The sequence below is a fragment of the Portunus trituberculatus genome, chromosome 13 (genome assembly GCF_017591435.1).
Source record: "Portunus trituberculatus isolate SZX2019 chromosome 13, ASM1759143v1, whole genome shotgun sequence".
In the NCBI taxonomy this organism is placed as follows: domain Eukaryota; kingdom Metazoa; phylum Arthropoda; class Malacostraca; order Decapoda; family Portunidae; genus Portunus; species Portunus trituberculatus.
This window is the reverse complement of record NC_059267.1, coordinates 7,594,281-7,609,354: the sequence shown is the minus strand read 5'-3', so window position 1 is coordinate 7,609,354 and position 15,074 is coordinate 7,594,281. Positions and strand designations below refer to the sequence as shown.

Genomic DNA, 15,074 nt, shown 5'->3' with positions numbered 1-15,074 from the left:
CTGAATAAGATAAAGACTTCAAGAAAAACACTACTTTTTGGGAGGCAATTACCCCCTAAAAGAAGGACTTGCTGTGTGCTTAAGGCAAGTACATATATCCTTTTATTTCCACATTAGGCTAGTAAATAACAAAGAATTGTATGAGAAAGACTGCTTAAGGCAAGTATATCCTTTTATTTCTACATTAGGCCCATACAAAACAAAAATTTGTATGAGAAAGACTGGGTAAGGTAAGTATCCTCTGTTTCTACATTATGTTGGTACAAAACAAAAATTTGTATGAGGAAGGCTGGTTGTGTGCTTCAGGTAAGTATCCTTATTTCTACATTTGGCCGGTATATAGCAAAAATTTGAATTTTTGTATTTGTACATCGGCATGGTACTGTCACGTTAGGTCAAAATATTCTTGGAAAGAATCCGTGACATGACGGTGCCACGATATGATGACCAGTGACGTAACAGTGATGAACCAATTGGCGTGAACAGATCCATTAGATTACATTAGATTTCAGGAAGCGGTGGCATAGTGGATAAGGTGGTGAGCGTGGGATCAGGCAGACGTCCACGTGTAGGTTCAAATCCCACCATGTACAGCCTTAAACACTTTGCCATTTGTCGAGTGGTTTAAAGCTACCTACATGTCACCATGATACCCAGATTCTAGGTGGTTACACCCAAGATGAGTTTGGGTGGTGATATGGGCTCTAATACAGGTACCACTATAAATAAAATTGCTTGCACCACTAATGGGTGGAAGATGAACAGTGCTTCCCATACACTCTTCAAGTGTGCCTACAGGTGCTATAGGCCTTAATGTAAAAAAAAAAAAAAAAAAAAAAACACGAAATTCTGACGGGAAGGTGATGTGATATGATGAGACAGAGACGTGATGAATAGTGTGAATGGGCTTTTACCCGCCTAGGACAGCTCAACTAAGGAAAAAAAAATGTTAAGTAAACTTTCTGTAGACTTTTCAACACCCATATCTCGTTGATTTCTCGTCCCCTCATCTCCGCCACCTCCACCCCACAAAAAAAAAAAATAATAATAAATAAATAAATAATAATAAATAAAATAAAAAAATTTAAATCCCCACACGCCCCCAAGCTTGTTTACAGGGGTGGGGGGCATGGGGAGAACGCGGACGTATTATAAATAATTACCTAAACTACAAAAGAAACTGTGAGCCATGGCCAAAGGCCCGCGTCACCCCTCTCTGGTGGCAACCAACAACAACATACAAAAGCATTTGGATATACAGCGTTTGTATGAGTGGTGGGTCAAAGTGCCTCAAAGCAAGGCGACAGACGCTAGTGCTGTGTCGCTACGTCGAAACCTCCTTGTTGTCAAGAATGGTCATCGTGCTGGCACGGTGCACATTCATACCAACCCGTGGAGTGTTCATGCAATGAACAGTAGTGTTAGCAGATGTAATACTCTGTACACAAGTTATGGAAAATAAATTAAATGGGTCAGAAAATGAAAATTAGTTAAGCAAAAGAAGTAAAAGCAAACGCAGACAAGGCAAATAGGTAAAAGATCCCCTAGCTACCTTGAAGTCACAATAATCCAAGCCAGGGTGGTAGAGAGGCGAGATTAGAGGCGACAGGAGGAGGAAGTCGCGTTTTGCCTCGCCATGTTGATGTTGACGTTCCGTTGTGAAGAAGGAAGGCTGCCACTGCCTGCCAACAATACGCTTAAACATCTACGTCTCTTATGTGTCATGTGATAACAGGGATTATAATAAGATACGATACTAGCTAAGTTAGTAAATGGTGTCATTCATCTACCGACCTTTCTCAATGTTTTTTTTTTTTTTTTTTGGCAGAAATCAACGAAGCCTATTTCGAAAGAAAATTAGGTAGAGCAGAATGAAGGTTTTTTTTTTTTATCAAGGAATATACAGAATCCTTGGTCTTTATATAGTTAGTTGTTAAGCCGCCCCCGCGTCCTCACAGCCTCCACAATCGCGACAGGAACTCACCACAGCGAAAGCCTAGGAAAGCACAGGACGGGACGGCAACAGACACAGGGATATACTTCTGGCGAAGATTCATGGGGAGCGAGGCACAAGCACAGACCCAGACACAGACAGACTTACTCTCTGACGCACGAAAACACTCACTGATTCTGGCAGTTGTAATAAAGTGCGGACCTCCTCTCTCAATCTCGTTTTTCACGCCCACTTCGGGGGGACAACAGAAGAGAATTTCTCACTGATTAAGCCAGTTTTTGTCCACTTGCTGTCCACTTCTCTCTCTCTCTCTCTCTCTCTCTCTACGACTTGGAGTTCACAGCTTTTTGCCCGATTAGAAGTGCACGAGCACAGTACGAAGCCGAACCCTGAAGGTTTGCTCTCCATGAAGGGGCCCGTTAGATGGGCGGTTAGGTTTATAGCTAAACTTCCCTTGTAACCCTGCCGTTCTTTCTAATAGATATTGGTGTTTCCGGATATATTTAGAATGTTTAAGTATTTTTGGTAGTGTTGCGGAATGTTTTTGGTGTATTTAGTGTGTTTTCAGTGTGCATTAGACGTTTTTAAGTATATTTTACTTGGGTGTGATATGAAGATGTATTAGAGTGTTTGGGTATATTTTGAGTTTGTATGGAGGAATTTCGAGGGGATTATTTTGGATCAGTTTTAAGTATTTTGAGTGCTTTAAGAGAGAGAGAGAGAGAGAGAGAGAGAGAGAGAGAGAGGCGTCTTTAAGGTATGTATGAGGATGGTTTTGGTGTGTCTTGAGGGTTTTTAGTTAGATTTGTTCGTGATTGGAGACATTTTGAGATGTTACATGTTGTTTTGAGTGTGCTTTAATACAATCATAAATATTTCAAGTGGTTTGGGTGCGTGTGGGGTTGTCTTGGGTGTGTGGCAGTTATTCATTAGTTGTATACTAAATGTTTCTAGTGAGTTTTGGGTGTGCTTATTGGCATTTTGAGGTGTTACATGGTGTTTTGGGTGTGTTTTTGGTTAGTGTTGATCGAGTGTTTTAAGTGGTTTGGGGTTGGTGGGGAAGGGTACTCAGGGTGTGTTTGGTAGTGTGTGTGAGTCTTCTGAGTTTGTTATTATCATGAAAGGTTTATTGTATATATGTGCATACATACACCGTGTAGTATAGTGGTTAGCACATTTGGCTCCCAACCGAGGAGGCCCGTGTTCGACCATTCGAGGCAAGTCTCTTAATGTTTAGCCAACGGTCCAGATATATATGGACCGTGGTTTAGCCACTGTTCACCTAGCAGCAATTAGGTTAGGGATATAACTCGAGGGGTTGCGGGCTTGCATGGCCTCCCGGTGTGTGGTGTGTGTTGTGTCCAAACCAAAGATCGACCGTCTATGAGTTCTGAGCTCAATCCGTAATGGGGAAGGCTAGCCGAGTGACCACTGACCAGCAGACGACCGGTGAATTTGAACATAATATATGCGGACATGCATTCATTGATATTTCCTTAGAAAAGAGATCTCCTCCGTTATTACTACTACTTCTCTTTGTATTACCTGCAAAAAACTAAATTTTATAGCTGTAAAAAAATACAAACGTAATATCCATATATTTCAAAACAAGAATTTGGAAAGCTTCTTTTGAAACTCCCGCCACTGAAATGTTCCCGCGCTCTAATTAACTTGAACTTAGCCATTTCACAACCAACATCTATACTAAATTTATCAAGGAAATATTTTGTTTGATTTGTTTTTTCCACTAATGAATATCCAATGCTATAATGGTGGAAAAAGTATTTATATTTTTTTCGGTAATAGCACTTTTTCATAATAAAACCAATCTCGAGGCTGCTGGAAGCAAAATATATGCAAAATATACATAACCTATTTAGTTTATCTTTTCATGTATGAATATTTTGCTCTAAATAGAGAAAGAATAATACAAATTTCCTCGGGACCCTGAGCCGCCATTCCAAGGAGGTGCCTTTTGGGATGCGAATCTGTGGCTTGTTAATTGTTGCAGTCTCAGCATAATTCCGTGAAGATACAACTGTTCCACTGAGGAGTAAATTATTCAGTGAGTATAGAATCTTTTGTGATGCAGAAGGTGAGTGGGGGGCGCATAGTTGGTGGTGTCAGGGTGAATTGTGGCTGGACCAGGCTGTGTGGGGGCCAGGAGGAGCGGGGCGGCGACTCGTGGCATAATTGTTTACACCACCGTTGTTTACACGCACACTTCTCTCTTCCCTGAACCTTCTTGTTGATCAGTACTTGCCCTCTGCCTTTTCTGGGAGCGCTAGGAACACCAGGGAGGATGGTGTAATGCCGTATAATCAATATTGGGTTGGTCTTTGATATGCGATGTTGGTTTTCAAGTGGCTGTGGCCATGGTGTCACAAGTCTGATTAGAACTACTTTTTGTTTTAACATGCTAAGAACGGTGCTCACATGTTGAGTTTCCAGCAAGAGGTAAATCTATAGAACAGCAACTCCTTACATATTCTTTTCTATTACCCCCCTTCCCCCCAACAAGCTTGGGGGCACGTGGGGAATCGGGGGTTTTGTGGGGGGGAGCCAAAAGAGGCGAGATATGGCGATCTAAAAAAAATCTAAGGACAAAAACCTAACCTGACCAGGGGGCTGTGCCGCCCCGGACACCCCCCTACAACACTAACCTAACCCTAACATAAACCTAACCTAACAAACCCAGGATGTGAACAACAGACAGTCACTTCCTGTTACCCACAAACCCCAGATATATACAATAGACAATAGCATTGTTTACTATTTGGATTTAGACTCCGAGTGACGTCTTTAATTTCAGTGAGGCAATGTGTCATAACCGTGTGTGACCCCCAAACAAGACCACAAGATACGTGTTCTCCATTAACTACTCATCATTTTGTGTTATTATTGCATGGATTAGAGAGGAGGTCCTATTCTAAAGATTTACGCAGCAAGACCATCATGTCCTACACATGTAGAACCCTGAAGTGCCTTATCTTGCTAAGTAATTTATTTTAGGTGATTTTACTCAGAAGAGCTGGAAGAGGCTTTACGCCTGACATAATTTCAGAAGCTCCAGCATTATCAGCTGTGGCCATGTGTGATGGTGATCACAGTCATTGAGGCTTTCCAAGTTTTATATTTGTTCTTGATTTTTCCAGTGTTTATTTCAAATATACACCCCATGCACTGCACCACTTTCACTGATTCCCTTTTTAAATGTACAAAGTTTGTCTGTTTCATTTAACTCAACAGGGAGAGCATTCCAATGCGTAACCACTTGAACTGAAAAATATCTATGTCTGGCCTCACAGGATACGTGGGGAACAAATATCTTAAATTCATGACCTCTCAACATCCCTCTAAAAGGGGCCATGATAAAAATATCAGTAGGAGCAACACTAGACATCCCATGGAAGATCTTCCAGCACTTGATTAAATTAGCACAAAGCAAATGCCCTTTGACAGAATACAGATCCAAAATTTTGAGACATTGGCCATAAGACATGTTACCAAGACCCGTAACTTGCTTAGTCCAACGTCGCTGAATAGATTCCAAAAGAGTCAAATCCATGATGTAGCCTGTATTTCAGACTAGGGATGCAAACTCAAATAGAGGATGTATATGAGTGACAAAGAGCTTAACCATAAAGGAAGGAGACCGGCACAGTGTGGATTTCAGAATGTGAATGTGAAATCTTAATGATGGCTTTATAGTTATCCCTAAATCCACAGTAACATCACTCAAATGTAATGGTTTACCTTGAACCACGTATAATGAATAGGTCCCAGATCATAAATTTGACGAAGATTGACTCCAAAACTTATACACTTGGTCTTATCAGCATTAATTTTTAGATCCCAGGATTCAGCAACTGCAATTAAAGAATTAATATATCTGAATTATTCTAATATCTTGCAAATATAGTGGAGAGATTATAAGGCTTTATAAAATTATATAATTTAAGGTCATAAGCAAATAGTTTAAAGTTATATTGATAAGAAAAAGAACAGGACCTAATACTGAGCCTTGAGGTACTGCACTAACTACAGGAAATAAAGAACTGACCTGACCACCCACAATTACCTCCATTGATTTTTGAGAAAGAAAAGCCCTTATCCAAGAGAGAAGAACACCATCAATGCCTATACTATAGTGTAGGGAGAAGAATCTGGTAGTTTAAAGTGTCAAAAGCCTTAGAAAAATCAGAATATGAGATCAACCATACATCCCTTGTCTATCCAGTTTGTTACTGCATCGTAGGTTAACAAAAGCTGATCCTCCATAGACTTACCATGTTGAAAACCAAACTGGTTATTGTTAAGTATAGAATTTGTTTCCAAATACTCATATAATTGTACCACAATAAGCCTTTCCAGACTTTTACAACACACCGATGTAAGACTTACTGGTCTATAATTTAGGGGATCACTTCTTTTGCCTTTTTAAAGATTGGAACTATGGTAGATTTTTTCCAAATAACAGGAATTTCACTTGTAGTAATAGATAGTGAAAAAATCTTATACAAGGGGTAAGCCAAGTTTTTTTTTTTTTTATTTATTTATTTATTTATTTTTTTATTTATTGCTGAGTGTATAAAGTTAGGCCCTATTGCAAAAGATATATCCATGATATTCAATATTTTAAAAGTATCATTGACTGTAAAATGGATTTGCTGAAAGGATCCATCATGAATCTGATGTGGGAACTGTGGAAGTCCCAATGGTGTGGTGTAAACTGAGGCAAAGGATGCACCAAGGATCTGAGCCATGTCTTTGGGATCTGAAATCAGATTATCAATGTTGCCAAGGGGACCAATTGAGGGAGATCCAACTTTTTTCTCCTCTTATATAACCATGAAAGAGCTTAGGTTTTGTAGAATAACTTTCAAGTATGTGTTCTTTGTAAGCTATCTGCCTTTGTGTTGCATAATTTTTGTATTCAAAATTCATGTTATGAAAAGATTGTAATGCTTCAACAGCAGGGAGAGAATTTCTACCATAAAGAGTTCTAAGCTGTTTGTAATGCATCCAGCTTTTTTTTTTTTTTTTTTAATAAGTTCTTTAGAGAGTTTGTAATCCCATGCTTTGTACTGTTCCTTTGGAGTTGAATGTCGAGGCCTCTGTAGAGCAAAAGATCTTCCTAAATCGGACACTATGGAGATAAGTTTATTGTAAGAATCATTCACATTTAGATTAAAGAATTCGAAGTCCCAATCTACAGTGCTTAGGAAGTAGTTAATTGTTTTGAAATTATCCCTGGGTCAGAAATGGCATGTATCATCTGAATCTGCAGTGTAGGTTTAAACTGGAAAACATATCTGCAAAGTGTAACACAATTAAGGAAAGGGGAAAAACAGTGCAGAAAACTAGTCAGTCTACTTCACTGGTAAGATAAAGATCTAAGATGTTACCTGCTCTAATGTTACTTGGTTCATTAATCCATTGAGTGAGACCTAGTGAAGTAAAACAATTAAGAAAAAGTCCGTCTGTAAAAGGACAAGGCACTGTCTTGTAATACCGTACCATCTGACCAAGAGAGAGTTGGAAGATTAAAGTTCCCAGTCACAATTACTTCCTTATTAATACAGAAGTCCGTTAGAAAATTTATTAGTTGAGCATTGTCATCCAGAGTAGGAAGGAGGTCTATAGATAACTACAATGTAGACCTTATAATCAGGAAGGAAAACAGAACATGTCTTAGAAATTTTGTTATCCATATTTAAACATCTAGTTAATTGAACTATTAACATGTAAACAAACTCCATCTTTACAAATTGAACCAGAAACATAATTTCTGTATATATTATAATTTGGGATAGAGACTGTACAGTCTGGTATTGAATTAATGCGCCAAGTCTCTGTGATCCCTAAGTTACTGACACTTGAAACACAAAAAATGCTTAACAAATGAAACTTTGTTAATCGGACTATTTACATTACAAAGTGCTATGTTTAATTGTTGAAAGGGCCACTTTGGGGTAAGATGGGTCTGTGAGACTGAGATCCAGCTTGGAGGATCCCTGAAAGAGGATTTGAGTTTTTGCCATTTCTCATGAAGATCTTTGTTTAAAGGTTAAGTCTCTATTGATATAGACACCATTAAACTCTGACCTATTTCTCAGTTCTTTAGCTGTGGTGAGGAGTTGTCTACGCAACTCATTAGAAAGTTTAATCCTGAAAAGACCTTTCTCCCTATTAACGTAATACATATCAGATAAAGATGGAATACACTTCATAAGAGAATGGCAAACTTTTTATATTTGTTAAAGCAACATCATCAGATTTTGCATTTATCCCTCTGAATAAGAGATTCCTTCTTTTCTTTCTCTCTTCCATTTCTGTTATCTCTTCCCTTGTGGTAGCTCTCATCTCTTCCTCTGTGGTGCCTAGTACAGGAGGGAGGAAACCGATAGCGAGGCACCCTCTCAAGCCGAGCAGAGAGACTTTACCATCACAGAGAACTGGGTTATAGCTGCATCACCTGAGGTTGAATTCTAGCTGGTACTAAGTTTGACCCTACACTGGGTACAAACAAATTCAAAATCCCCACACCACCTGCCTCACGTATAGCATCTATTACCCGAGGTGATAAACTCATACACATAGGGAAAGGATGGTACCATTTGACATATTTATCACAACCAATGCCATCCTGTCCAACAACAACCTCACAGCTTCCACAAAAAGAATCAACATTCCCACCAGATGGACAAGGATCCATTGCACTGCCATAATCAGCTGACTGGGGATTCCCTCCTTGGTGGGGCAAGTTCCTAACCAGTCCTTTTACTTTTGGGATGGCACCAGTGTTTTGAGATATTCTCAAGGACTTTCTTGTTCCTCATTTAGATGACATGACAGATAGCTCTCGTACTAAATCCCCGAATGCCAATGGCTATTGATAACTGTCAGCTGTATTCACAAGAAGAGGCACGTCTGCTTGCCGTCACGTCAGCTGCCCAGGGCAAACACCGCTAGGAGGGGAATCAGTTTTCCATCAGGTCCTTATTCCACATGGCATATTGACTGAAAACATCAATCAATCATGTCACGTGCATAGCTTTTGCTGTTGTTATTAAGGGCAGTGAGGCTCTTCTCTTCCTCTAGCAAGTTTTAAAAAATCAGCTGTGTTTATTTACTTCTACTACGAGACTGTTCCAATTATTCACAATCCTATTGGCAAAAATCATATCGAGTCTTGAACAGGGATGTAGCTATGGGCAGTGCAGCCACACTGGGGCCCATCATGGCTGAAGACTCGGTTCAGGCCCTTCCTGGCACCACTGAGACCATTATGATGTCAGTGAGGGATGTTATTAGGAAGCCTCTCTTTTGCACTGTTAATTACCATGTGTGTTCAGTTAAAGACTCTTGTCGTACGTGAGTCAAGGTTATTCAAGTGTACATTAAAGGGCCTGTCCAAAGATCTTGCACTGGGGTCCGTGGACAGCAAGTTCCACCACTGGTCTTGAATGATTCTTGAATGTCTTACTGGTGATTGTCATCTCTCATCCTGAGGCAAATACCTGAGAATCAACTCCCTTCTACAACACTAGAATTTAGAATTTTAGAATCTTAATGTTAATTCCTTGTTTGAAAGACTGAAGGCTATCTTGTCCCACCTGATTGAGCTATACGCACCAGCTATAACTAAAATGAGTCCTCATAAACCCAAATCTCCTAATGCCTTCAAAAAGAGTAAAAACAATGCTTAGTGTACAGACAGAGCAGATCTACACATTCCAGTCACTGGAAAGAAGCCTATCTTGTGTTGGGGCATGGCTTGGATGTTGATTAATGTGCCAATACACACTTATGATGTTATCCACCAGGGTGTACCATTCTATCATAGTAGCATAAATCATCATGTCAGGGAAGCTATGTCAGTGAAAAACACCACTATGGGTCTGAGACTGTCACTTTCTTTGCCCTTACAGATATGTCATCACGTCCACATGGCCGGGGGATGCGGGGCGGCCACCACCAGCATCAGCATCAGCACCAGCACCAGCACCAGCATCATGGGTATGGGCACCGGGGTGGCCAGTGGATGCACAAGGGAGGCAATCGAGGGAATAGGTCTGATTACCACCACCAGCACAACCATGGTGGTGGGCGCTCCCCACGGCCTGGCATGCGACATGCTGACCCAGAGAAGCTGCTGGCATCGCTGGGACCTGATGCCCAGCTTGCACTCACAACGGCCATCATTAACTCTGTCCTAAAGACCTCAGTGAGTGGCAGTGAAAACCTTCTTGTTTTGAATATGATCAGATGTATGATAAATACTGAAAAGAAGCTAATGATATATATCAAATGTCATTTTGACAAATTTATATTTCTTTTCAAGTTTTCCTCAATTTCTTTTGGGATTAGGAGTACATATTGTAAGAGAAGGGTGTCATCATTTTAATTTTGAATGGCAAGTGTCACATTAGCACAGATCAACCTTGGTCATCTGATGGTAGCTGGCTTCCTTGTGGCTTGTCTGATGTGGCTCATATGAAGTTTTAATGATGGTGCATTGGTGCACTGATACTGTAAGAAGTCAAATTTCTTATAGAGTGGATCCTATTGATTGGTAACTGGACAGTTATCCTTTATCTGTATTTAGCTTTTATTTTAGCTTGCTGAACCACATTGACTTTGTAAGAAATCTCTAAAGAACCCCTTAGATTTACACATATCTTGCCAAACAGGAAGACAAGGATCCTCGTGGAGGTTTCCGAGACAACAGGGAACCAAACTACCGCAACAGGGATAACCGTCGTGAGGGACGAGGAGGTTACTACAAGGTAGGTCATCACTCTGGCTGTCTCGTGTATGTGCAGTATGAACAGTTAATACTTAGACCTTCACTGACTTCATGTAGATGGATACTGACCTTTTGCTCAAGTATAATTCATTGCTCTTTTTTATTTTGATCATGTAATTAACTTTATAGTGTGATATGTAACTGAATACTATTTTATGAATTATGTGTTACACTAGGAAATTAGCTGGAGAAGCTCTACTTATCCTAAAATACTCCCAGAAGAAGTATTGACTAGAATGTTATATCAAAAGAATAAACACAAATTCAAGCTCAGAATGGATGCACCACAGTTACTCAACATTTGATGCAAACCTAGAGCTTCAAAAGAGCATAACACAACAGCTCGATTGGTGGAAGGAGGAGACTCATGAGATGAGCCTTTGAGTATGGAGAGTGAGAGAAGTACTAGTAGCACTTTAAAGATTTCTGAAGACATGCCAGCGTCAGTAAAGAGATGCAGGTAACTGAAAGTTAATTTTGCCTGTATTAGATAAGCAAGGAATAATCCCACTTACACATTGGGTTATTGACTCCAGAGGTTTATAAAGAATGAACTTGGGTAACATTCCAAGTATCAAAAAATTGCTGTTATCAGAGATGGAGGTGTGTGCACAAGTAGGCACTTAGATGTACAGTAGTAGCTATGTCCTTAATCCCAATTGTGTGAAGGTCATCATGAGCCTCTAGGCAGTGCCCTTGGCTGACGTGATGAACCTCAACCTGTGAGTCTCATTCACCCAGGAGGAGATGCGACCACGCAGGCCTTATGGAGAGCCCCGCAGATATGATAGCAGGTGGCACAACGAGGAGGGGCGCGGCCATCACTTTGAGCGAGAGAAAGTCAACGCCGGCCCCCCTCGCCACCAGTATGGCAACAGATACCCTCCTGGCACTACCAAGAGGAGGTTGTCACCCCAAATGCACCCAGGCCCCACTTACAAACGACAGAGGTAAACACCACCAGAAAGTGTGTGTGACATGGTTTAAATGAGTTTCTGATTCTTCCAGCAGAGGAGAGAGAGAGATGAAGGATAATTTGTAGTGAGTTGATGCAAACATGAAAGGATTATGGTGTATCTATGAAGGAAGTGGAACATCCAGATGATGAAGAGAACAGGCTTCCACCTCTCATGTCGACAACCAGCTAAACTCTTGTTAAGGAAATACCAGGCCATATGATTGAAAACTTGTGTATGCATACTTATGAATATCATTGTAAATGTATATGCACCTGTAAAATGACTGACACCAATAGCAAGGCTGAAGTCCAGTGAGGATTGCATGTTGCATCAAGCATAAAACCACCATGTATGAGAAACTTGACATGAAGGAACTGATTGATGAACATTCCCAGAAGGAAGGAAAGAAACCAAGTCCTTGGACCGCCTCACCTCAATCTGTTCTATCTTACAAGAAATTCTTGTGGAAGAATTGTAAGATGAAAGTATTATATCTTGACAAAACTAATCACTACTTATCTTTTTCAGACGTAAGAGCAGTGAATGTGGATGTTGGTGTGATGTGGTGTGTGAATGTGACTGGATTGCAGTTGATTGCTGGATAGGCTGATGTATTAGGTGTCCATCATTTTACATAGAGATGCTTAATCATAACTTTAGCAAGGCATATTACTAGGGAGCAACATTAAATGGCTTTGAATATTTTAAATGTACTTTTATTGTATGGACTTATATTACAGAATTTGATGTGTCAGGAGAAATTTATTAGGATGCAAGTAAACAGAGAGGCGTGCTGTCTTGTATTTTCACTGCATTCAGTTAGCTTGATGTAGATAGATACTGGAGCAGGTGTCCGTCCACCTTGGCACAACCATTGGAAATTGTGTTAAACCAAAAGGATGATTCTGCCAGCTGGATGAATATGACTGTTTAGTTGATCCATCTCCGTACAGATATCAGTGTAAAATATGTCTATATTATTACGATGGAGTAGTAAAGCTTTTGTATGCCAGTACTTGCTGTGTTGTCAAAGGAAGGTAGCTGGTTGCCATGAAAATTTATGTTTTATGTTGACCCAAAAGTATTCACCAGACTATGATGTCAGGTGTGATGTAAACGGGGGGAAAAAACAAAAACAAATAAATAAAATGAATACATAAATAGATAAAAATAAAAATAAAAAGACATTAAGGAGACATCCACACTTCCCAGATTGATAGACACAGTATTGCTGCGCTGGTATAGAGAGGTATCTAGTAAGGACCAGCATAATTCTGTAGGCAGTGGTAAACTTTGTGCATTGATGTATTACGAGATGGCTTCTTCCTTCCCTTAGAAAACTTTCTCCAACTAATTATTTATTAGTTTCATAAGGCAATTAACTTATAGACTGGGCATTGCTCGAGTGTACAGTCACTGCAAATGAAGTTGTACTTCTTGGCATCTTGTGCAAAATAGTAGTCACACAATGCTGTGGAAGTTTTATTCAAGTTGGGAGAGTATATGCTACTCCCATGATGCCCACCCCCCTCAGTACTTCCATGGTAATGAAGGAGGGTAGATGCTTATTGAGTTCCCGTTTTTCCTTACCTAAATATCACAAGCCAAGCCTTATCCTTACATTTAGCATGGGTCCCCAACCACTCACAGATGCAGAAAAGGGTTGTTTTCCAGTGCTAAGAGAAGAAAAGTGGAACCATGCATGCTTTGGGGGCCAAGGGGGTCTGCAAGCCCATGGGCTCAAATCCTGGCCACAGTCTGAGTTGCTTCCTTACTCAGGTTAATGGTTCTCTAGATGTGTGGGCTTTTAGATAGAATGTCTCCTTTAGCCTGGAAATTCCCATGAAAAGCCCATATGGTATAAAAAAAAATGCAAGCAATTAGGACATGGTAGGACAGTCATAAAAAAAGCTTCCTGCTGCTGTGCACCATCTACCACCACATCAAGTTCCTGCTCATAAAACCTGCATAGGAGCCAAGAGAAAGGTTTCAAAGACCACAGGTAGATTCTTGGTGGATTCTTGGTGATTGTCTTGAAGAAAAACTCATGTATGACATCCAGACAACTGAAGGAAATGTACCCAGATCTGCTGAAGAACATATCAGAGAGGATGTAAGCTTGGCAGCATGAAGTCTTTTTGTGGGCATTCTACCCCATTCTAATCACCTGCATATATCAGAAAAGTGACTTTTCTTCCCTATGGTTAGAAATCAACCCTTTTCTGCACCTGTGAGTGGTTTGGGATCCATGGTGGATGCATCCACCCTCTTTCATTACCAAGGAAGCACTGAGGGTGTGGATATCACAGGAATAGTGTCTACTCTACATGAGTTGCCAAAGCATTGTGTGACTACTAATTTGTGTGCACCTTGTGTCCAAGGGCTCTGACTTCATTTGTGGCAACTGTAGGTATAGATGATATACTTTTTAATTGAGTGTGATAGGTGTTGTCCATGTTCTTTGTCAAAGTTGATTGTCATCTGTATAATAAGACATGCTTTTGTTGATGTAGTGTTAAAACATAAGTTAGCATATAAACCAGAACATATATGATAGTAGATAATCTTTGTCTACACCTCATTTTAGGCTGGTGATAATGATAAAGTTGTTGTCTTTGATAATTGAGAAGATATTGTGAGAGTAAGGAGAAGCCCTACTCTGCATCAGTGCACAGCCTCATTTACTCTCACCTACAATTCTTAGAATTGTCATTTGTATTTACTGTGTATTACTGAAAAGTCAGATTTTTGTGTTAGCAAAGTACATGTTCAAGATTACAATATCTCATGTGAGAGGCCACTCTACTTATTGTCAGGCCTTTACCACAGCTGTGTTGCAGCCTACGTAGCATTTTGTCTCAACACAGTCATCAGTCATCCCTCACGAGGAATTCTTTAACATGAGATGACTTGTATAGACATGAGTAGCATGTGGTGACTCATAGTGAGATAATAACTTATCAGAAGCCGTAAACACATAACTGTGTTTTCAGATGTAATACCAGTACAAGTACTGGCTACTCAATGAGCTTTGTTTAGTTATATATAATTTATTTAGGTATATTTACTATTCATTTATTTATATTTATTTATTTACTTACTTATTTATATATTTATTTTTACTTAACAGAAATATGACAACCCAACACTGAGACACATATTTGCTACAAGTTTACTCTGGCTTGATTTGAATGTAGTGGAATCTCAAGTCTATATTATTTCTGATCTAGATTCATTTATTTGTATTGTATGATTTTAGGCATGAAACTAAAGAAACTGTTTGTATGATGGAATAATTGCACCAACACAAATATTCATGTGAGATTTACATCTAGAATGACAGGCAGAA

The 15,074-nt window shown here is 39.8% G+C and overlaps 1 protein-coding gene across 6 annotated transcripts in view; it reads left to right on the top strand.

The window, feature by feature from the left end:
* Positions 1-3,865: 3,865 nt before the first annotated feature.
* Positions 3,866-15,074, top strand: part of LOC123503087 — a 24,803-nt gene continuing 13,594 nt past the window's right edge. For 4 of the 6 annotated variants that reach the window (XM_045252510.1, XM_045252511.1, XM_045252509.1 and 1 more), the window contains exons 1-4: positions 3,866-4,019; positions 9,889-10,184; positions 10,651-10,746; positions 11,508-11,716. In XM_045252510.1, coding sequence (XP_045108445.1) covers positions 9,891-10,184; positions 10,651-10,746; positions 11,508-11,716 — 599 coding nt within the window. In that variant the 5' untranslated portion in view covers positions 3,866-4,019; positions 9,889-9,890. The remainder of the gene's footprint in view (positions 4,020-9,888; positions 10,185-10,650; positions 10,747-11,507; positions 11,717-15,074) is intronic. The other 2 variants (XR_006674318.1, XM_045252512.1) reach the window with 1 other exon arrangement.